We start from the raw sequence: 22946 nt of genomic DNA on the forward strand, positions 1-22946 counted from the left end.
TCAAATTGAGATAAGAAGGGCAGGCAAGATTTAAACTTCAAGCATTTTTATCCCCAATTAAATGTATAAATCTATTAGCCAGGATTATTAAGGTTAAATAATTGGATAAGGCTTCAAAAATACTTCATATTCTTTCCTGTTAATCACAAAGGTAATATTTGTGGTTTATAAATAATGTCTCCTTTAGGGAGACATGGACCTTGAAAGGACCTTGGGGATTATTTAATTAAATCACTTCAGTTAGATGAGAAGTCTGAGTCTTGAATCACAACATTTTATTTGTTTAGGGTCATGTGTAAAGTTAACGTCAGGGTCAGGGCTAGAAGTAGAATCCAAGAATATTGATTCTTGTACAGGTACCTGTGATGTGTTACATTTCATGAAAAAGTATGACACTAAAAAATATACTTTAGCTGTGTTTATAAAATCAACCTGTCCAAAAATTATAGTATTAAAATTCAGGTAAAAAAAATGTTACAAGAATAGGAGTATGTTGGTGTGTGTGTGATAGTGTTAAGGACATTTTCTAGTTCTGATATCTGAGAAAAAAAGAGATACAAATATTTTGAATATAAACATATTAGAGGATTGTAATATAGAGTTGTAAAATGTCAAGTTACATTATAAGTGTGACAGATGACATATCACATCAAGGGCTATGTAGCCCTTTCCTCAGATTTTACGGATTCTCTTAGAGATCTTCTTTATGTTAATTTGAGATCTGCGATAGTGCACACAGACTCAAAAAACCTGAACATCAGAGTTTCAATTGAAAACTGATATAAAAAATAAAGCCATTTTGCAGTTTTCAGTAGCCACTGAATTCTAACACACATCCTTATTCTTTAAGCCTTGCTCCCACACACCAACAGATGCAGTCTAAAACACACGACCCCACATTCACAGCTACACATTCAGCCACTCACCTGCCCCTCACACAGAGTTCTGACACATTTTTTCCATGTCCTTCATCTATGGGAGATAGCGTAAAGGAGAAATGAAACCCAGGAGTACAGATGCACAATGTATAAATGTGTGTATTACACAAAGCCTGTGGAAAAAGCTTTCAATGAAATAGTTTATTTCAGAAAAATTAACATTAGTAAAATCAGTGAAAATAGAGCTAGCTCCTACAGTTTAAAGTCCTGAGACTAGAAAGGAAGACCGTGATTCAGAGTTTAATCCAATCCATTTTTGATAATATATCTGAATACAATAAATTGACAATTTCCTGAGGAAAAGAGCTTAAAACAGTACTATTAAATTAGTTCTAATGGTCCTAAAAAGAAGAAAATAATAGCTTTATTTCTTTTTATGAGGTTTTTTTTTTTTTTGGTTTTGCTCATATCGTCTTTTATTTTATTTTTTCATCATAAGTGTACTCTTTAATCCACAACCCCTATTTCTCCCATCACCCCATATATACATAGATACATGCCACGTCTTTATTCATTCATCTATTGATGGACACTTGGGCTGCTTCTGTAATTTGGCTACTGTAAATAATGCTGCTATGAACAAAGCGTTCATGTAACCCTTTGAATTAATGTTTTTGTATTTTTGGAGCTAAATACCTAATAGTGTGATTATTGGATCGTAAGGTAGTTCTATTTTTAACTTTTTGAGGGCACTCCATAGTGTTTCCCATAGTGTCTGCACCAGTTTGCATTGCCACCAATAGTGCATGAAAGTTCCTTTTTCTCCATATCCTTGCCAACTTGCTGCTTCTTGAGTTTTTGATTTTAGTCATTTCTGACAGGTGTGAAGTGATAACTCATTGTATTTTTCATTTGTATTTCCCTGATAATGAGTGATGTTGGGCATCTTTTCATGTGTCTGTTAGCCATCTATATATATGTCTTCTTTGAAGAAATGTCTGTTCATGTCTTCTGCTCATTTTTAAATTGGATTATTTGTTTTTGGGTATTGAGTTGTATCAGTTCTTTATATATTTTGGATACAAACTCTTCATTGGATATTTCATTAAATATCATCTCCCATTCCATAGACTGCCTTTTAGTTTTGTTGCTTGTTTCTTTCACTGTGCAGAAACTTTTTATTTTGATATAGTCCGAATGGCTTATATTTGCTTTTATTTCCCTTTCCTCAGCAGACATATCTAGAAAAATGTTGCTATGGCCATGTTGGAGATTACTGCCTGTGCTCTCTTCAAGGAGCTTTATGATTTCAAATCTCACATTTAAGTATTTAATCCATTTTGAGTTTATTGTTGTGTATGGTGAAAGAAAATGGTCCAGTTTCATTCTTTGGCATTTGGCTGTTCAGTTTCCGCAACATTATTTGTTGAAGAGACTATCTTTTCCCCATTCTATATTCATTCCTCCTTTATCTAAGATTAATTGACCATAGAGTTGTGGATTTTGGGGTGGGGTTCTATTTTATTCTGTTGATCAATGTGTCTATTTTTATGCCAGTACCATACTGGGTTTTTTTTGTTTGTTTGGTTTTGTTTTGTTTTGTTTTAAATGTTTTATTTATTTCTAGGAGAGAGAGAGAGAGAGAGACAGCGTGAGCAGGGGAGGGTCAGAGAGAGAGGGAGTCACAGACTGAAACAGGCTCCAGGCTCTGAGCTGGCAGTCAGCTCAGAGCCTGACGCGGGGCTCAAACCCACGAACCGCGAGATCATGACCTAAGCGAAAGTCGGACGCTTAACCGACTAAGCCACCCGGGCGCCCCAGTACCATACTGTTTTAATTACTACTACTCTGTAGTATAACTTGAAGTCTGGAATTGTGATACCTCTAGTTTAGTTTTTCTTTCTCAAGACTGCTTTGGTTATTGGAGGTCTTTTGTGGTTCCATACAAATTTTAGGATTGTTTGTTCTAGTTCTGTGAAAGATGCTATTGGTATTTTGAGAGATTGCATTAAATCTGAAGATTACTTTGGATAGTATAGACATTTTAACAATATTTGTTCTTCCAATCCATGAGCATGGAATGTCTTTCCATTTCTTTGCACTGTCTTGATTGTTTTTGTAAGTTTTTTTTATTAAGTTTATTCCTAGGTATTTTATTGTTTTGGGGGCAATTGTAAATGGGATTGTTTTCTTAATTTCACTTTCTGCCACTTCATTATTAGGGATGCAACAGATTTCTGCATATTAATTTTATATCCTGTGACTTTACTGAATTCATTTATCAGTTTTATCAGTTTTTTGGTGGTGTCTTTAGGGTTTTCTATGTAGTATTACATGATCTACAAATAGTGAGAGTTTTACATCTTCTTTACCAGTTTGGATACCTTTTATTTCTGTATGTTGTCTAATTGCTGTGGCTAGGACTCCCACTCCTATGTTGAATAAAAGTGGTAAGAGTGGACATCCTTGTCTTATTCCTGACTGTAGAGGAAAAGCTCTCCATTTTTAACCATTGCATATGATGTTGGCTGTGGGTTTTGCATATAAGGCCTTTATTATGTTGAGGTGAACCTACTTTGCTGGGGTTTTTATCATAAATGGATGGTGTACTTTGTCAAATGCTTTTTCTGCATCTATTGAAATGATCATATGGTTTTTATCCTTTTTCTTACTGATGTGACATATCATATTGACTGTTTTTATGAATATTGAACCACCTTGCATCCCAGGAATAAATTCTGTTTGAATTTTTTTTTAATGTATGGTTGGATTCAGCTTGCTAATATTTGTTGAGGATTTCTGCATCTATATTCATGAGAGATATTTGCATATATTTCTGGAGTTTTTTTTGTGATAGCTTTATCTGGTTTGGCTATCAGGGTGATACTGGCCTAACACAATGAATTTGGAAGTTTTTCTGACTCTTGTATTTTTTGGAATAGTTTGAGAAGAATGGGTATTAACTCTTCTTTAACTGTTTGTAAGAATTCACCTATGAAGCCATCTGTTCCTGGACTTCTATTTGTTGGGAGTTTTCGATTACTGATTCAATTTCATTGTTGGTAGTCTGTTCAAAAATATTTTTCTTCCTGCTTTTGTTTTGATAGGTTATATGTTTCTAAAATTTATTCATTTCTTCTACATTGTCCAGTATGTTGATATATTGGTTTTCATAATATTCATTTACAATTGTTTGTATTTCTGTGGCGTTGGTTGTTATTTCTCCTCTTTCATTTGTGATTTTGTTTATTTAGGTTCTCTCTCTCTCTCTCTCTTTTATGGGTCTGGCTAGAGATTTATCAATATTGTTGATCTTTTCAAAGAATGAGCTCCTGGTATCTTTGATCTGTTCTATTGTTTTTCCAGTTTCTAGATCACTTATTTCTGTTTAAAAATGGGTTTATTTATTTTGAGAGAGAGAGAGAAAGAGAGACAGAGACAGAGAGAGAAAGAGAGAGAGAGAGAGAGAGAGAGAGAAAGAGAGAGAGCAGGGGTGGGGCAGAGGGAGATAATCCCTAGCAGGACACATGCTGTCAGCATAGAGCCTGATGTGGTGTTCTATCTCCTGAAATGAGATCACAACCTGAGCCAAAACCGAGTTGGTTGTTTAACTGATTGAGCCACCCAAGTGCCCCCTATATCATTTATTTCTACTCTAAGCTTTATTATTTCCTTCCTTCTGTTGGTTTGGGGTTTTGTTTGTTGATCTTTTACTAGCCAGCTCCTTTAGGTGTAAGGTTAGGTTGTTTATTTGAGATTTTTCTTGCTTCTTGAAGTAGGCCTAGATTGCTATAAATTTCCCTCTTCAAACCATTTTTTCTGCATCCTAAAGACTTTGGACCATTGTGTTTTCATTTTAATTTGTTTCCATATAATTTTTTATTTCTTCTTTGATTTCTTGGTTGACCCATTCATTGTTTAGTAACAAGTTACTTAACCTCCATGTATTTGTGGTCTGTTCAGATTTTTTCTTGTGGTTGATCCCTAGTTTCATATCATTGTGGTCAGAATAAATACATAGTATGACTTATTTTTAAAATATTGTTGGGGCACCTCAGTGGCTTAGTTGGTTAAGCATCCAAATCTTGGTTTTGGCTCAAATCATGACCTCATGGTTCATGAGACTGAACCCTGTGTTGGGCTCTGAGCTGACAGTGGGAGCCTGCTTGGGATTCTCTCTACTTCTCTCTCTGCCCCTCCTCTGCTCACACTTGCTCTCTTTCTCTCAAAACAAATAACTGAAAAAATTTTTTGTTGAAACTTGTTTTGTGGCCTAATATGTGATCTATTCTAAATTTTTTAAAAATTGTTTTTATTTACTTCTGAGAGAGAGAGAGAGAGAGATACAGCGTTAGCAGGGGAGGGTCAGAGAGAGAGGGAAATACAGAATCTGAAGCAGAATCCAGGCTCTGAACAAGCTGTCAGAACAGAGCCTGAAGTGGGGCTTGAACCCACAAACCATGAGATCATGACCTGAGCCAAAGTCAGACACTTAACCAACTGAGACACCCAGGCACCCCTGTGGTGTCACATTTTACATCCTTTCTTTTATGAATCTCATGACTGATTTTTATAAAGATACTTATTTTTACTGCTTTTGTGCTTTTTTCTTTTTATTCTTTTATTTATAGTCTTTCTTTTCCCCTCAAAGTATCTCCTTTAATATGTCTTGTAAAGTCAGTTTAGTGGCCATAAACTCCTTTACTTTCTGTTTGAGAAACTTTCTCTCTCTTTCTATTCTGAATGATAGCTTTGCTAGATAAAATATTCTTGCATGCAGATTTTTCCCTTTCAGCACTTTGAATATACCATGCCACTCCCTTCTGGCCTGCAAAGTTTCTACTGAAAAATCTGCTGATAGCCTTATGGAGTTTCACTTGCATGTAACTGTCTTTTCTATTGCTTCTTCAACGTTTTTTTATCACTACTTTTTGCCATTTTGGTTACTATGTGTCTTGGTGTAGACCTCCTTAGGTTGTTTTTGGGGAATCTCTGTGCCTCCTGGATCCAGAGATCTGTTTTCTTCCCCAGATTAGGAGGTTTTCAGCGATTATTTCTTCAAGTAATTTTTCTATCCCCTTCTCTCTCTCTTCTTCTGAGATCCCTATAATGTGAATGTGATCATGCTTGATGGAGTCATTGAGTTCCCTAAGACTATTCTCAATTTCCATAATTTTCTTTCATTTGTTCAGCTTGATTACTTTCCATTACTCTGTCTTCCATGTCACTGATTCATTCTTCTGCTTCCTCTAGCCTGCTATTTATTCCATCAAATGTATTTTAAATTCCATTTATTGTTTTCTTGATCTCTGATTGGCTCTTTTTAATCTCTGCGTTAAGGGTTTCACTAATGTCTTCCACTATTTTCTCTCAAGTCCAATGAGTATCTTTATGATCATTACTTTAAATTCTCTATCAGCATGTTGCCTGTATCCATTTTGCTTTGGTCTTCTGCTATGGTTTGTTTTTATTCTTTCATGTGGGAGTAATTTCTCTGTCTCTTCATTTTGTCTGACTTTCTGCATCTGTGTCTCTGTGTTAGGAAAGTCAACTACTTCTCTTACTCTTAATGATAATAGCCTTATGAAGAAGAGGTCCCAATGGCACAGAAAAACTCTAAATTTTATTCCTTAGAGATTTTTCCCCGGAACCTGAAACCTTTTATTGTGCACTATATTTAGATTTAGGAAGACACAATTAAATCAAATATTAGATTTTTAAAGCATACAAACATGGAAAACCATTGACACTGCCAAAATACATAATCCAGAAACCATGGCAAATCCAAAATTACCAAGTAAAATAGATGTTTTAAAGTCTCTCTGAAAGCAGTGGCCATTGACTCTATATTACTGCTGTTGACTAAGCATTTGCATTTTACATCATAAATTTTGTTTACTGATAATCTTGCAGGGTCTGGCAAGCAATAAAATTATGAACAGCAGGATGGAAAGATGCATACTTTCTTAATGAGTAGAAACAGCTCACCTTCAGCACAAGCTAAAACTTTAAAGAATGGGTGGGATTCTTTTGGTTACTAATGGCAGAAAATCTGACCCAACCTGGTCTAAAAGGACATCTATTGTCTTGTGTAGCTAGAAAGCTCAAGTTGTAGGTCCCAAAGCCTTAAGCCTAGGTGGATTCAGGCAAAACAATTTACTAGTGCTCCATCCTTTAATTCTGCTTTCTGCATAGCTTCAGTATCAGGTTCCACATAATAGTGCTCTGGTACTTCCATTCTTTTAGGTTCAAGACCAAAAAAAAAAAAAAAAAAAAACATTGAGCAAGTTGGCTTCCCCAAGAGCTCAGACACTGAGTTGAATCTCCTTCTCATCCCTGAGCCAATTTCTGGGGCTAAGGGAACATGATGCACTCACTAGCTTAGGCCTAACGAGTATATTTCACCTTTGAGTAAGGACAGAGGTGTAGTCTTGCTCAAGCACATGGACTGAGATGAGGAAAAGTGAAGGAAGAGTAAAACTTAATATGAAAATTGGGAGCTGTTGCTGGAAGATAGAAATGTATGGGGTTCTAGAATATAAACAACATATGCCTGTTATATGAGGAATCTCAATTGTGGCAATGGAGATACAGTTTTACCTGCTCTGTCAGTACCAATTAACAAATGGCCTTAGATCAAAAGTGATGATAAAAATGAAGAGTTAATACACCATTTATAAGACAGATGTGCCACTGAATCATGAGGTTCCTTGGCTGTACAAGTACACTACTTACAACTCTTTTTTTTTTTTTTTTGGTGAGGATTAATAAACCAATGCATATGAAAGCATTGGTGGTTAATAAAGGTCAATTATTCTTCTCATTTTCCTTTGAGTCAAATTTTCCTTTCTTAGGTTTGAAGTTATTCAAAATAGGAAGTATATGTGATTATTTTTGTTTAATATCTAGAACCTAAGACAGTAGTAGCTAGTACATAGTAAAAACTTATTGTGTGCTGAAAAACTAAATTAGGTATACTAGTTAGGTTATAGGATAAGCTGCTGTAACAAAGAGACCACAATATAAAATGGATCAAACAAGATAAATGTTTATTTCTCTCTCACTAAGCAGTCTGGAGCTTCTGGACAATTTTTGGTTGGAAGGCAGCTCTGCTCCTATAGATCATGAACCCTTCTTCTGTCTTATTCCACCTTTCCCTTATTTTCTTTGTGGGCATGGTTGAAGCTTGCTGACCAACATCATAGCTATGTTCCAGCCCATGGGAAGTAGGAAGAAGATATAACAGGCACATATCTTCCTTTTAAGAATGTAATACAAATATTGTGCACATCTCTTTTACTTACATCCTCTCAGACATTAGTTATATGGCTACAACAAGCTACAGAGAATGTTCAAGAAGATAGCTTCTTGAAAGGCAGTCAGAAGCCAGCTCAGGGAGATCTGTTACAAAAAATGATGAGGAGATAGGATAGGAGATCAATGAGTGGTCTCTGTCACATGCAGTCATGTGAAGGGCTGAGGCACTGGAGCAATGGGTGACAGTTTTCTCACAATGTCACTGGCAATGAAAAAACAAAGGACAGGCTATGTGGAAAGAACTGGGGATCATAGTTCCAGAGAGCAATATGTAAATGTGTCTCTCTATGTTAAGGCTAAAGATGGAAGTTAGACTAATGGAATTTTATGCTTAGCAAATTGACTAAGTATAATCTTAAATGCATTCCAGAAAGCACCTGTTTCTTTTAACTCAGCTCATCTAACTTTATTAGGTTGGAACTATGAACTTAGATTTTATTGTTAAAGGGTTACTTTTCTAGGAATGATTTGCCCTCATTTGATCATTTCTCCATATGAAAGTTCTAAGGAATGTAGGAAGCATTATTTGAGCTAAGAATTATATTTTCAACTAAAGATATATAAAAGAATCTTAATTGATGAATTGCAGTCTGTTCCACATTGAAGAGAGCTGTCCTAAATCAAATATGACATATTTAGGCAATTGGATGTCCCAGAAAATCTGGGACAGTCTAATTTTAGATATCTGGTATTGTCACCAATCCTATAAAACATTTTTGAGCATGTACCACCAATATATGTGTATTTATTTATATATCTATGTACTAATATATACACATAGATAGATAGATAAAAATACATATATATATGAATTGGCATGTTGTGTACATTATAAAACATATACCAAAAACAAAATTTTTAAAGGATGAGCTAAACAAATTGCACATAGAAGTTTTAATTCTCACTTCTTACATCCTCCTAGGGCTCATGCACACACAACATAAAAATCATCGTCTAGTCAATAATAGAGTCTAGACCAGAACTCAGGTCTCCTGACTTATAGTTCAGTAGTCTTTCCTCTTAACTGCATTGTCTTTCATCTTTCTAATGCCCAACGTAACTAAAGCATAAGGCAGACATTTGTTCCAGACAAAATGCATCCCATTTTATACCTCCTTCTAACAACAGTAACAATACCAAAAAACCTTGAACAGAAAAAGTCATTTACCAGAAGACTTGAAAAGTGGAAAAAAGGCAAATTAGTTAGACATCTTGAGACTTGAGGAATGACTTAGTAATGAGTTTCCTGGGCTTTTTTCTTGCCAACTATACATCCATCTCTGTGTGCTAAAAATATTTGCAACCTGGAAACAATAGTGGGCAGAGACAAAAGAAAACAACAACAGCAAAAAAAGAAAATCTTGTTTCTCTAGCCAAAGGACTGGGAAAGGGGAAGCCCAATAGAACAGAAACCTCTTAACTGTATGTAGTAGGCAGAATTCTAAAAAGTACCGCCCAAGTTTCCTGCCATCGAACACATGCCTGACCTGGAACTATGAATTTGATGGACATGACCTCTATGGTTAGGCTATGTTATACAGCATGGTGGACATTAAGACAAGGACATTATCCAGGTGGTCCTGGCCTAATCACATGAGCCCTTTAAAAGTCAAAAGTTTTCTCTGCCAGGTAGCAGAAGGGGAAGTCAGAGAGATTCGAAGCATGAGGAGCATTTGGCATGAGGGAGGTTTTCTATTGTTAAAATGTAAGAATCTACATGGCAAGGATCTGAGAATGGCCTCTAGGAGCTGAGTTTGGCCCCCAGCCGACAGGTAGCAAGACTCAGGGATCTTAGTCACAAAACTGCAAGGAAATGAATCCTGCCAGCGATGTGAAAGAGGTGGAAGTGGGTCCTTCCCTAGCCTGAAGTTCCAGGTGGGGATGTAGCTGGCACATCTTGACTTTAGCCTTATCAGACATTGAAGCATGGGATTCTTAACCAAGGAAACCATGAAATAACAAATTTTTGTTGTTTTGAACCACTAAGTGATTGGTAATTTCCTTGTTCTTGAGACAAATCCTATGAAACAACCATGTACGCCCTCTTCTCTGTGGTGCTGCAGTAGTAGGGCTGGTTGGCAGTAGAACTCTAACTTCTACTGCATATTAATTTCCTGTTGCTGCTGTAAAAAATTACCAAAAATTAGTGGCTTAAAAGAGCACAAATTTATTATCCTATAGTTCTGGAAATCAGAAGGCCAAAATGGGTCTTACTGGGCTAAAATCAAAGGGTCGATAGAGCCACTTTCCTTCTGGAAACCTTTCTGGAGACTTTGGAGAGAATCAATTTCCTTACCTTTTCCAACTTTTAGAGGTTGCCTGCATGCTGTGGCTCATGGTTCCTTTCTCTATCTTAAAACATATCACTCAAACCTCTACTTCTGTGATCACATCTCCCCTCTTTTTATGGACTTTTTTGCCTTCTTCTTATAAAGACACTCGTGATTACATTGGGCCCACCTGGATAATCCAGAGTAATCTTCCCATATCAAAATTCTTAACTTAATCACATTTGTGAAGTCTCTTTTATCATGTAAGGTAATATAGTAATAGTTTCTAAGGATTAGGATATAGACAACTTAGGTGGGGGTGGGGGGCACTATTCTCTCTACTGCAACTCCCTACTATAACACTATAGAGGCTTTATAAACCAAATTGACATTTGAATCACAGCCCTCAAAAGTGCAGGCTAGGACAGGGGCACCTGGGTGGCTTAGTCGGTTAAGCATCTGACTTTCGCTTAGGTCATGATCTCGCGGATCGTGGGTTCGAGCCCCGCATCGGGCTCTGTGCTGACTGCCAGCTCAGAGCCTGGAGCCTGTTTCAGTCTGTGACTCCCTCTCTCTCTGACCCTCCCCTGCTCACGCTGTCTCTCTCTCTCCTAGAAATAAATAAAATGTTAAAAAAAATTTAAAAAAAAAAAAAAGTGCAGGCTAGGACATTAATAGGTTAACTACATGCTCAATTAGGCTATCTAAATAGGAATCAGAGTCTTATGATATCTAACTGCCCAGAATATAGTACAAAATTACTCACCATATTAGGCAAATTTCAACTCAAATAAGAAAAGATATGGGGAGCCTGGGTGGTTCAGTCTGTTAAGCATCTGACTTCAGCTCAGATCTCAAAGTTTGTGAGTTCAAGCCCTGCATCCAGCTCTATGCTGATAGTTAGATGCCTGGAGCCTGCTTTGGATTCTGTGTCTCCCTCTCTCTCCCCCTCCCCCAGTCGTGCTCTGTCTCTCTGTCTCTGTTTCTCTCTCAAATATAAATAAACATTAATTTAATAAAAAAGAAAAGATAGTCAACAGATGCCAAGATGATGCAGATGTTGGAATTATCAAAGATTTTAAAGCAGCTATTATAAAAATGTTCCAGTAAGCAATTACAAATACTCTTGAATCAAAAAAGAAACAGAAAATCTTAGCAAAGATTTATAGAAGATATAAAGACAAACCAATGGAGATTTTAGAATTTAAAAATATAATAACTGAATAAAAAATTAATTAGATGGGTGATTTAACTGAACCTAGGACTTAATTTATGGAGGTTACTGAATGATAACACTGACAGGTCAATGCTATTGAAAGAAGAGGTTAGGGGCACCTGGGTGGCTCAGTCAGTTAAGCCTCCAACTTCGGCTCAGGTCATGATCTTGTGGTTTGTGGGTTAGAGCCCCTGAGTCAGGCTCTGTGCTGACAGCTCAGAGCCTGAGGCATCCTTCAGATTTTGTGTCTCCCTCTTTCTCTGCCCCTCCCCTGCTTGTACTCTGTCTCTCTCTCAAAAATAAATAAACCTTAAAAACATTTTTAAAAGGAAGAGTTTATTAAGAGACATGCCATGCCATGTAGGGCTACATTAGGAAGTACCAGGGTCAGTGAGGAGGCAGGAGGAGCAAGAGGAAAGCATAGGCACAAGTCTTTATTGTGGTTTCTGAAAGATGGAATGGGTGAGGCAGGGTAGTAAAGTAGAAACAAGTTTAGAATCAAACAGTTTGAATAATTTCAGCAGACTCTGATCTACAGTGGTGATCTCTAGTTGTTCAGTACCTAGACCTAGGGTGATTTAGAGAAGAGGAAATATTGGCTTGGTGTATGTATGTTAGATAAAGGAGGCGGTTGAGGTACAGCTCTGGATTGGTTGGTTTGCATATAAAAAGCATGAGGTACACAAAGTCATTTACTACCTCCAGGAATTAGTCAGCTCGGGGAGGGGCAGTCTTTTCCTATTCAGTAAGACTCCTAAGATGTGAAAGTATCACACATATAGAAAATTAAAACATAATTAAAATGAGTTCAATAGTAAAATTGGCAAGCCAGAAGAGTTGGTGAACTTGAAGACAGAGCAATAGAAATTATCAATATGAACAACAGATGGAAAAGAGATGTTTAAAAAAATGAATAGATCCCCAGGGACCTGTGGGATAGTAACAGAAGACAGCATTCATGTTATCAAAGTTTCAGAAGAAGAAAAAGAACACTGAGCTGAAAAATATTTGAAGAAATAACGGCTCAAACTTCTCTGACTTGGAAAGAGACATAAACCTACAGATTTAAGAAACTGAATGTACCCCAAACAGAATAAACTTTTAAAAATTCATATGCAGACATGTCATAATCAAATCTCTGAAAAGAAAAAATGAAGAAAAACTTTTGAAACCAGCCAGAGCCAGAGAGAAACAACGCATTCCCGAGTGGGGAACAATGAATGAAATGACAGCAGATTTCTCCTCAGAAACTTGAAGGACAGAAGGAAGAGGCAAACATTTTCCAAGTTCTGAAAGAAAGGCATTGTCAACTCAGAATTTTTTATCCATTAAAAAATATCCTTCAAGAAAGAAGGTGAAGAAACACTGAGAGGATTTATCACCAGCAGATTTGCTTTAAAAGAATGGCTTAAAAAAAAAAAAACTATTCAGATAGAAAGGAAATGCCAATGAAAGGATTTTTGGAACATCATGACTGAAAAAAAGATCAGTGGAATTATATAGATTGCATATTATAGAACATCTCAAAGTGACAAAATTATAGTGACGGAGAATAGATTGGTGGTTGCAAGGGTTAGGGTCAAGAGAAGGTGTGATTATTATTTAAAAGTTTTTTTCTTAATGTTTATTTTTGAGAGAGAGGGAAAAAGAGGGAGAAAGAGAGACAGAGCACAACTGGGGGAGGGGAAGAGAGACAGGGAGACACAGAACCCAAAGCATGCTCCAAGCTCTGAGTTGTCAGCACAGAGCCCAATGCAACTCGAACTCACGGACTGCAAGATCATGACCTGAGCTGAAGTTGGATGCTTAACTAAACCACCCAAGGTGCCCCAGGAGAAGGTGTGATTATTAAAGTGTAACACAAAGAAGTTTCTTTCTGGTGATATGGTGATAGAATAGTTTGGATCGTATTTGTGGTGATGGTTACAGGAATCCAGGTATGCAGTAAGATTTCAAATTTCACCCTTCGAAAAGAGTGTATGTAAAGAAAGACTGATGAAATCCAAATAAAATCTGTATTTGATTGAACAGCATCATACCAATGTGAATTTCCTGGTTTTGACATTTTACTATGGTTATAGAAAATATTATCATTGGGGCAAGACTGGGTACACAGAAACTCTCTTGTAATATTTTTACAATTTCTTATCCTAATAGGACCTATTTTAATGGTTTTTAAAAATTTTAAATTGATAAAGGTAGGATAAGAATAGGTGAATGAAGGATTTGGAGAAAATCAGCAGAACTGGTATAGGATAGATTTTGGTTGGTTCAGTGAGATCATTATTTGCCACACCTCCCACCAATCTATACACACAAATGCACAGGTGCACACTCGCAGACACACACAAACACAATTATACTCATCTAGATTTTAGTATTTCCCTATTATCCTTTTAGCATTCTCTTTCTAGCCATCTACCTTATTTTTCTGTGCTTAGCATTAGGAAAGATCTGTCAGGAGATCTGACCCATTTAACTCCTCTCTGCACCCCCTTCTGCTTTATCTCCTAACCCTTTCTGAAACCCTTATAGTTCTTGTTAGCATAAAATTCTAACCTTTATTTTTAACAGTTATTTGCCAGCAGCCTACTTAACATTGCAGCATTTACTGAGCCTTATTAAATATGATGGAGTGAGAGGACACAGGCTTGACTCAGAATTAAGTGATGTCAGACAAAGGAGTCACCCTAGAGGTGCCACAATCTCACCACCACATTTCTGATACCCATATGTCTTCTGGAGGGTAGAGGCTGGAGAACTTTTCCATAAAAGTCTGAGGAAATCATAATAGGTGAGTAAGAACTTGGAGGAGGGGAAAATGTGGTAAGAAGATAGCTTTTTTAGGAGAATGTTATCCAGCTCAAATCCTTTGATGATCGTTCAGGCTAGGATTGAGAAAGGATAAGAGAAGTCAAAAAACCAGAAGGGACAGAAAATTTCTTATAACCAAAGGCTCTATTCCCATCTTGTTCTGAGGCTAGAGGGAAAAGAAGGTCAAGGATGGTAGACCCAGTTCTGAGGCCACTGGGAGAGGGAACAGAGAGCTCAGTTGCTGTGGATGACTTTGCGGATCCAGTCTGTATAGTGGGAAACCTTGGTGTAGTAGCCAATATCACCTTTCAAAATACACCCTGCTGACCAAGATAGGATCCCATGGAGCTGATTTTGGCACAGGATTGGGACAGCATCTAATTCCTGTTAGAAAAAGGACAGATAGGTTAGACAGGATGGCCAAAACAAAGATGACCTAGTGTCAAGTCCCTAATGGGGAGGGAGGGCCCAGAATAGAAAGACTTAGGTGATAAGGACTGGGGAAAATGTCTGGTGGACATCTTGGGCCCACCCAATCACTCCTAGGCCACATCAGAGTCAGTTATAAAGAAATAAGAACACTTTGAGATGTTACCACCCTGGCATCTAAGTTCATTCATTATTGGAAGGACACAGTCCTTCCTGGATCCCATATACCTTGATCTCTTCTTGAATGTAGAGACAGGAAATTAGAAAGGTTGAGGGAGATATGTGGACCCCAAAACAGCCCCAAACCCAAATGGGGCAGAGGGAAAACAGTTACCTTACATGAGTGTATATTCTCCAGAGATGATCCCGCACAGAACATGTTTTCTGTGATTTTAATAAGAATTTGTCTTACAGGGGACTCTTGGCAGCCATCATTAGAAAACCAAAAGACAGTCTGGTTTATTTGTATATCAGGTTCTGTATCTGAGCACATGAGTGTGCAGACACATGTGCACACACACACACACACATATACACAGAGGGAGAGAGAGAGAGAGAGAGAGAGAAGAGGCTTTGTTTCTCTTTGATTCTTCACATATTTATCTTTCTTTCTTCTCCCCTTCCCTCCCTCTTTTCTGTTATTAATCTCTCAATCATTCAGTGAAAGTAAAAGCCAACATGAAAAGGAACCAGAGAAGAAAAAATAATGAAATGAATAAACCAGGTCTGGTCCCAGTGTTGTAAACTGCATGCCTTGGGCTTGTGTGTACATACTTTTATTGGTGAATGCTTGTCGGTAAGTTTCTAATGAATGAGCCACACTCAGCATCACCAGTAGGATTACCTGCCAATCCCTTACTCACCCAGATGCCCTTTAACCTTCACCTGGGTGATGAATGAGGCAAGAACACTGGATTCCATTAACAGCTATGTTACCAATTTGGGCCTCAATTTCCAAATGAATAAAACTAGAGGTTGAGATATTATAAGTTCTCAGGGCTCTTCCAGCTCTCATAATCTATAGTAATAGTTGTACAATAATCCTCTTTGGTTGGGTACTCAAGGAGCATTAAGAGTCTGTCTTGGGAGGTTACTCACTGGAATTCTTCCATTCCCAGCCCCAGCCAGAGACAGTGCACTTTTCCCCTCTTCTGTCATTTGTGGTATTGGGTAGAATCACCAGTTTGACCTGATCCTGGAGATCTAGGGGATGATTCAGCTTGACGAGCATGAGGTCATGCTCAGCAGAATCCCGAGTAAAATCTGGGTGTTGGACAGTAAGCATGGGTCTTAAGTTTCCCATCTTGTTTTGGAAATTCTCTTTTGAAGCAGCAATGTTTATTTCAAGAAATCTGGAAAAGGCCATGAAGGATTATTAGTAGAAGAAGATGTTTTTCTATTATTCAACTTGTATCTTTTCTCCCCCAGCTTGCTTTGTGACTTTGCAGGAGTTCCTTCCACAATTTGTCAAGACTTCCATCCCTTGTCTGGCAAATGAGCAATTAATTGCTACTGCAGTTCTATAATTCTTTGATCTGTACCACATTGTATATAGCCTTTTTATTCCAGTTGATTCATCCCCTAGCCCTGGGCTTCCCCAATTCCCTCAGTCTACATTGTCTCACCCACAAATCTAACTCCTAACCACCTAGATCTACTTCCTGCCTCCTTCCAAGAACTTGTCAGGCTTGAGAGCCACTGGGCAAGTCTCTTCAGGGCTGAGCCTCAGTACCCCCTTAGCAATCTCATTGACTAAGGGGGACCACTTCTCCTTCTGAGACCCCTATTACTCACGGTAAGAAGCAGTGGGCTGCAGTGAGAACCCACTGTTTGTGGATCAGGGTCCCCAAACAAGGCTTATATTCTGAATTCAGGAAAACCAAAAAGGTTGGTGCAGTTTTAATGCTCATCTGGTTGAACTGCTGGGCTAATTTTACTTGTGTTGGTGTTGGTATTACAATGATTGCTGTTACCACTGTCAGGGGAAAGGAGAGCAGAATTTTAGAGATAGGTGCAGACATTCCAGAGGATAAAAGTTTGAAATATTTTATGTGAAAGTGGTTGAAATGGTCAATGTGTTATTGATATAGGAGGTGTTATTGGACCATTCAGGGTCCTTCTGTTAATTTTCCTGTAGACATTCTTCTGAATTTGTATCCTCCTTATTCACTCCTCTTCTCCTGCCTTCCTTCCTCTTGATATTTCTCTATTTTCTTCAACCTTTCTTCCTAGCTGTATAGCAAAATCACATTCTTTTGCCAACACCCACCATCCTTTGTGTCAAGTCTTATTATCTCAGTCAGAATCTTCTCTTGTGCCATGGAGCCAGAGGAAAATCAGTGGGCTGTCGATATCTCTAAGTGTTCTAGGAAACTTCCAATCGCTGGGGTCCTAAATCTTTATCTAAGTAATGTATTCTCTGCCTACCTTATCTAGACCCATTTCCTACACTTTCCTCCAATATGACCTTTTCAAAATTTAAGCCAAAACAGAAACCTGCACTCACCAGTCACTGTCAGAATGCTGAAGACTAGAAAGAGGCGGTTCATATCTGTGATCTCCATGCTCTCTTTTAGTAAGAAGATCTGGGAAGGGAGTGAACTACAATAAGCCTGATCTCCTGGAAGCTTTGCAAAGGGAGAAATATTAAGGAGGGGTGGGGACATTCAAAGGAGCAAAGTTCTCTGTACCAAGTAGGATGCCATCAAAGGGAGGAAATATAGCCAGATCAGACCCCATCTCTCTAAAGTGTCTGTCCTCCCATTGTAGTATGGCAAATTTCTCCAAGGTGAAATGCCTGACCACTGAGGGATGGCATATAAGCCAAGAGCTTTGCTATACTTTATTAACAAAGAGAAATCTCAACTGGCCAGGTGTGTCTGCCTTATTCCACTGTCTCCAGTAATACTCCAGCTCCCTGGTTCCCTTACATTTACTTACCTGTCCACTTAGTGTGGCTGATCTTCACCTTTCCATGTGACATTTACTGGCCCTCAACTTCAAAATAAACTCCCTCCTCTCTGAGCTACAGATCCCTCTCATCTAACAAGCTGAGTCTTCCCCCATGTCACATTGACTCTTGCCCTAATGTCACACTGGCTCCACCCCATGGCATCCTCTCATGTCACACTGTCCCCATACTATGTCACCCTCCCTCTAACCCCTAGATACCACTGGACCCTCCCTGAAACTTTGCAGAGCCAAGTAGAGGCAGACAGGGCTCAGTATGGTGTTCCCTTGGAATAGAATCAAAGGCATACTAAAAAGAATGCATCAGTTGGCTTTTGCTGCATAGACAATTTCTTAAAACTTAGTGGCTTAAAATGAGAGTCAATTATTTGTTTACAATACTGTGGGTTGCCAATTTGGGATGGGCTTAGCTGGACAGCTCTTCTCTCAGCGAGGCTCATTGATGCATCTGTGATCAGCTGGGAGTCAATGGTCCCACAAACATGTCTAGTGCTTGGCTCGTTGTCAGCTTTAGAGTGATGAGGGTAACTAGGCCATGTGTCTATCATACAACAGGCTAGTCCAGGATAATCTATATGATAGCAGTTGCAAGTTTCCCAATATCAGAAAAATGGTAAACCCCAATGCCCAAATCTTCAAACCTGTGCCTATGTCACATTTGCTAATGTCCCACTGACCAAATCAAGTTGCGTGGCCAACTCAGATTCACAGGGTAGAAAAGAGTCCACTGTTTTGATGGGAGAATCTATAAAATCTTATTATAAGGGCACAGATAGAAGAAGGGGAATAGTTTTTGGCCATTTTTTTTCTTGTCATTTTATCGTGTAAATTTTCAAACAAACAAAAAATTTAAAAGCACTATACCATGAATACTACATCACTACCACCTATTTTCTTCAGCTAACACTTTACTATATTTGTGTTATTACATAGCTATCCATCTATAGTTGTGGTTTTTGTTACAGTAGGCCACATACAGGCAACCAACTCATCACCTTGTTAATCTCCTGCAATCTGGCTTCATCTCCCACCTCACTGACAGCAACTCCTTTTCTCACAGCTGCTGTCCTCACCATAAAGTCCTTAGTTGCTGTAATAGCTTTCAAACTGTACTTCCTTAACAAGCTCTCTCTTTCTCTATCCAGTTTGCCAGATTGATTTTCTTTTTCATTTGTTGTACTCTTGCTTAAAACTTGCAGTGGTTCCTAGTGCCCATTACTTCATGTCTAAACTCCTCTGCTTAGCTGCCAAGGCCCAATACCAGTAATCTGGTATTAATCCATGACTCTGTAGGAATATGACATAATGGGCAGAGTCAGAGTTCCTGGGCAATCTCAAAAGTAGCCTTTGTCCTTGAGAGATCTGTTGGTAAATGTCTCATTTCTCTCTGACCAACTTTAGTGTCTGTATGTCCTAACCTCTTTTAAAATTGGCTGTAATCAATGGCTTTTAGGCCTCTTAGCTTGGCCCCACCTGAACATCTCCCATCAGCACCCCATAGGCACCAGTTTCTGCTTTGACCTGGATATATTCTTCTCCTTGGCTCTTGGGCAAAATCCCTGGACTTTCATTCTTCTATGGTCTCTGTGTCCCTACTGGTGAGTAAGGACTGGCTCCTTCCCCTGGCATTTTGTCAAACAGTGGCCTTGCTTTGAATATATTCTTCTGATTGGCTATTAGTCCTTGGCTATTCTTGCTGGGTTCATATAAGAAAGGATTCTTATCCATCCTCTGATCTGACTATACCCCTCACTATACTGAAGAGTAAGACTTTCTTCCTTATATGTGCTAATTCCTGTCTGGCACCCACTGAGCTCCACTTGTTCAGACTGGGTTTTAAGAAGCCCTCAGATTCCAGTTTGTGTCCACTGTTTCTCCCACCAAAGTGTTCCCTGGTACATTATTTTTCCCTCTTATGTACTATAGACTTTTCACTCTGGGCCAGCTAGCTTATTCAGTATTCTTTTTAAATTTGTTTAATGTTTATTTATTTTTGAGAGAGACAAAGAGAGCAAGCAAGGGGACGGGCAGAGAGAGAGGGAGACACAGAATCTGAAGCAGGCTCCAGGCTCTGAGCTGGCTGTCAGCACAGGGCCCGATACGGGGCTCGAACCCACAAACTGTGAGGTCATGACCTGAGCCAAAGTCGGAACCTCAACCAACTGAGCCACCCAGGGGACCCTCTTCAGTATTCTTCACATTGATCATTTCCCTACATGCTTCCTTTCATTCTTTGGCTCACTGAACATTCATATTTGGGGGCATCTACCTAACTCCACCTCTTGTCAGGGAGTCTGCTCTTGCCTACAACCCTTGCTAAGTGGCTTAGGCTTGGATGTCAAAGGGTCAGAGTTTGGGTCTTCTGAGACATCTCCTGGATTAATGTAGCTCTACTTGAGTGCCCAAACCCAGTTCTGCCTAATCTGGGTCTGACCCTTCCACACTCATAGCTCATCCTATCAGACCTTCACATGCTTCTGGATAATCTCAGACTTAAGAAGCTCCATTTACCTGGACATACACTTTCTTGGGATGAACAAGTGAATATCACCTATCTCCTGACTTAAAACTCCCAACAGCCTTCCACACTGACCTGACCTAAAGATAATCTAAGCTCCTTGGCTTGCCTCAGGTCACTTCCTTGAGTGTTAATGGGAAAAGCATTTCCAGATTATGGTCTTTGATACCAAGGATCCGGTACTAGACATCACTGACATGAGATTTAATCTTTTTTCTTTTAAAAGTTTAATATAATGACATACACTCAATTTCACATATTTAAAATTAATGTGCATATTCCCAAAAGATTTCTTAAGCCCTTTTCTAACTCCTCCTCTTTCTCTCCAACCTAACATGCTATCATCAGGCAACCACTAATCTCCCTCTGTCACTGTAAGTTAATTTGTATTTTTTAGAATATTAGATAAATATAATCATTACACCACAGTCTTTTTTGATCTAGCTACTTTCACTCAGTATAATTAGTTTGGATTCATACATGCTATTGTGTGACTCTAGAGTTCATTTATTTTTACTGCTGAATAGTATTCCATTGTGTTGATATACCAACACAAAACAAAAAAAAAATTGTTTACCTATTGATTGATATTTGGGTTGTTTGCAGTTTTGCATTATATAATTAAAACATATATACAATTAAAGACTTAATATATGTGGTTCTTTATGTAAGCATATATGTCTTTATGTAAACATAAGCTTCCTCTTCTCTTGGGTTAATAACTAGAGGTGAAATAGATGGATCATATATAGTAAGTGCACATTTAACTTTTAAAGAAACCACCAAATTGTTTTCCAATATTTTATATTCTCACCAGAGGTGAAAGAGTTACAGTTCCTCTATATCTTCACCAATATTGGTATACTCAGTCTTTTTTAAAAAAAAATTTTAATTGAGATATAATTGACATATAACATTGTATTAATTTTAAGTGTACAGTGTGTTCAGTCCTTTTAATTTCAGCTATTCTTCTGTGAAAGCGTTTCATTTCCTTTATGACTAATGATTTTGAACATTTTTTCATGTGCTAATTTGCCATCCATATATCCTCTTTGATAAAGTGTCTGTTCAAATCTTTTGCCCATTTTAAAATTGGATTGAATCATTCCTTATAATTGAGATGTGAAAGGTTTTTAATATATTCTGCTTAACTGACTGAGCCACCCAGGTGCCCCCATGGTTTTTAATATATTCTGGATAGGAGTCCTGCCATACTTCCAGCAGCTGGAAGAATGAACTCCTGTAGATCTAGCTACATGCCTCTTCCCTAGACTTACTTATTCCTAATTTTTTAATCTTTCTTCCAAACCCATGACTAAGCAGCTACACTATTCATCACAGGAGTCTTATATTTTAATTTTAGGCTACTTTTATTTCCATACAATGTAGATGACCAGGTGTACCACCAACACTCTTCCAAACACTGCTATCCTCTAGGGCCATCTCTGAATAGGGATTATAATATAGTGGTTCATTTCTGGTTTTGCCATATACCAAGCTGACCCATCTGTATATCAAAACAGGTTTTTTTCTTTTCCATGAAGTAATCATAGGGACTTGCCTGTCCTCCTTTCTACCCACCCCTCTTCCCCCACCAAAAAAACCCCAACATGACTGTAAACTGAAAGAGAGGCAATGGTGCCATAGTGGTGAGGGAAACAGGAGTCTAAGCCACTAGATATGCAGCTAACTTGACCTCTGTCCCTGTTCATGACTAACCCTAAAAGTACCATTTCCATCTCACTGTGGACTTCTATTGGGCTCACATGACTATGACTTAGGAGATCTGACAGAACATACCCTGTAATGAACAGCTGTGGCTGCATAGCCACCGTATGTCCCAAGATCAGATGTTCCATCTCTACCAAGGCCTAGTAGCACATCAAGAACTATACTTTTAATGATGTCTGCTGCAGATGGTATAACATTATTACAGAACTCTGAAGTATACATAGTGATTCTCTTATTAGGGCTTGCTGTAAATTCTATAAAGTGTCTTTTCCCATCATAGATACCTCTAACAGCATAGATCTGCCAGGCAGTATGGCTTAAGGTCTCTCATGAAGTTTTAAGCAAGATGCTGTCCAGGGCTGCAGTCATCTGAAGGCTTGACTGGGGCTGGAAGATCTGCTTCTGAGATGGCTCATTCACATGGCTTTTAACAGCAAGCCTCAGTTCCTTTCCATATGAATCTCTTTGAAAGGGCTGCTTCAGGGGCACCTGGGTAGCTCAGTCGGTTGAGCGTCTGACTTCTGCTCAGGTCATGATCTTGCGGTTTGTGGGTTCAAGCCTCGCGTCGGGCTCTGTGCTGGCAGCTAGCTCAGAGCCTGGAGCCTGTTTTGATTCTGTGTCTCCCTCTCTCTCTGACCCTCCCCTGCTCACACTGTTTCTCTCTCTCTCGGAAATAAAACATTAAAAAAATTTTTTTTTGAAAGGGCTGCTTCAGTATCCTTATCATATGGTACCTGACCTCCTTCACAGTAAAGTGATCCAAGAGAGAACAAAGAATAAAGCTGTAATATATTAGAAGTTAC

General features: G+C 38.4%; 1 protein-coding gene across 3 annotated transcripts; it reads right to left on the minus strand.

Moving 5' to 3' along the window:
* Positions 1-14620: 14620 nt before the first annotated feature.
* LOC120233463 (serine protease 58-like) lies at positions 14621-22658 on the minus strand. Of its 3 annotated transcripts, XM_039234715.1 has the most exons (6): positions 17865-18013; positions 17431-17509; positions 16719-16899; positions 16023-16276; positions 15259-15407; positions 14621-14879 (listed from the first exon to the last, which is right to left on the minus strand). In XM_039234715.1, exons 2-6 carry the CDS (start codon positions 17486-17488, stop codon positions 14730-14732), a joined length of 792 nt encoding a protein of 263 aa, XP_039090646.1. In that variant the 5' UTR covers positions 17489-17509; positions 17865-18013; the 3' UTR covers positions 14621-14729. The 3 variants fall into 3 exon arrangements, with proteins under 3 accessions (XP_039090646.1, XP_039090648.1, XP_039090647.1); XM_039234717.1 differs by lacking the exons at positions 17431-17509; positions 17865-18013 and adding an exon at positions 22428-22658; XM_039234716.1 differs by lacking the exon at positions 17431-17509 and having other exon boundaries at positions 17865-18014.
* Between the last annotated feature and the right edge of the window lie 288 nt (positions 22659-22946).

Source organism: Hyaena hyaena, unplaced genomic scaffold (assembly GCF_003009895.1).
Source record: "Hyaena hyaena isolate Hyena2069 unplaced genomic scaffold, ASM300989v1 scaffold_92, whole genome shotgun sequence".
Classification (NCBI taxonomy): domain Eukaryota; kingdom Metazoa; phylum Chordata; class Mammalia; order Carnivora; family Hyaenidae; genus Hyaena; species Hyaena hyaena.

Excerpts from the sequence above, each read along its gene's own strand:
- LOC120233463 (XM_039234715.1), bottom strand. The coding sequence starts at position 17,488 with ATGGAGATCACAGATATGAACCGCCTCTTTCTAGTCTTCAGCATTCTG. Across the intron at positions 16,277-16,718 it reads GCAGCCCACTGCTTCTTACC|ATTTCTTGAAATAAACATTG; the intron begins GTGAGTAATAGG and ends GGCCTTTTCCAG. Across the intron at positions 14,880-15,258 it reads AGAATATACACTCATGTAAG|GAATTAGATGCTGTCCCAAT; the intron begins GTAACTGTTTTC and ends TTTTTCTAACAG.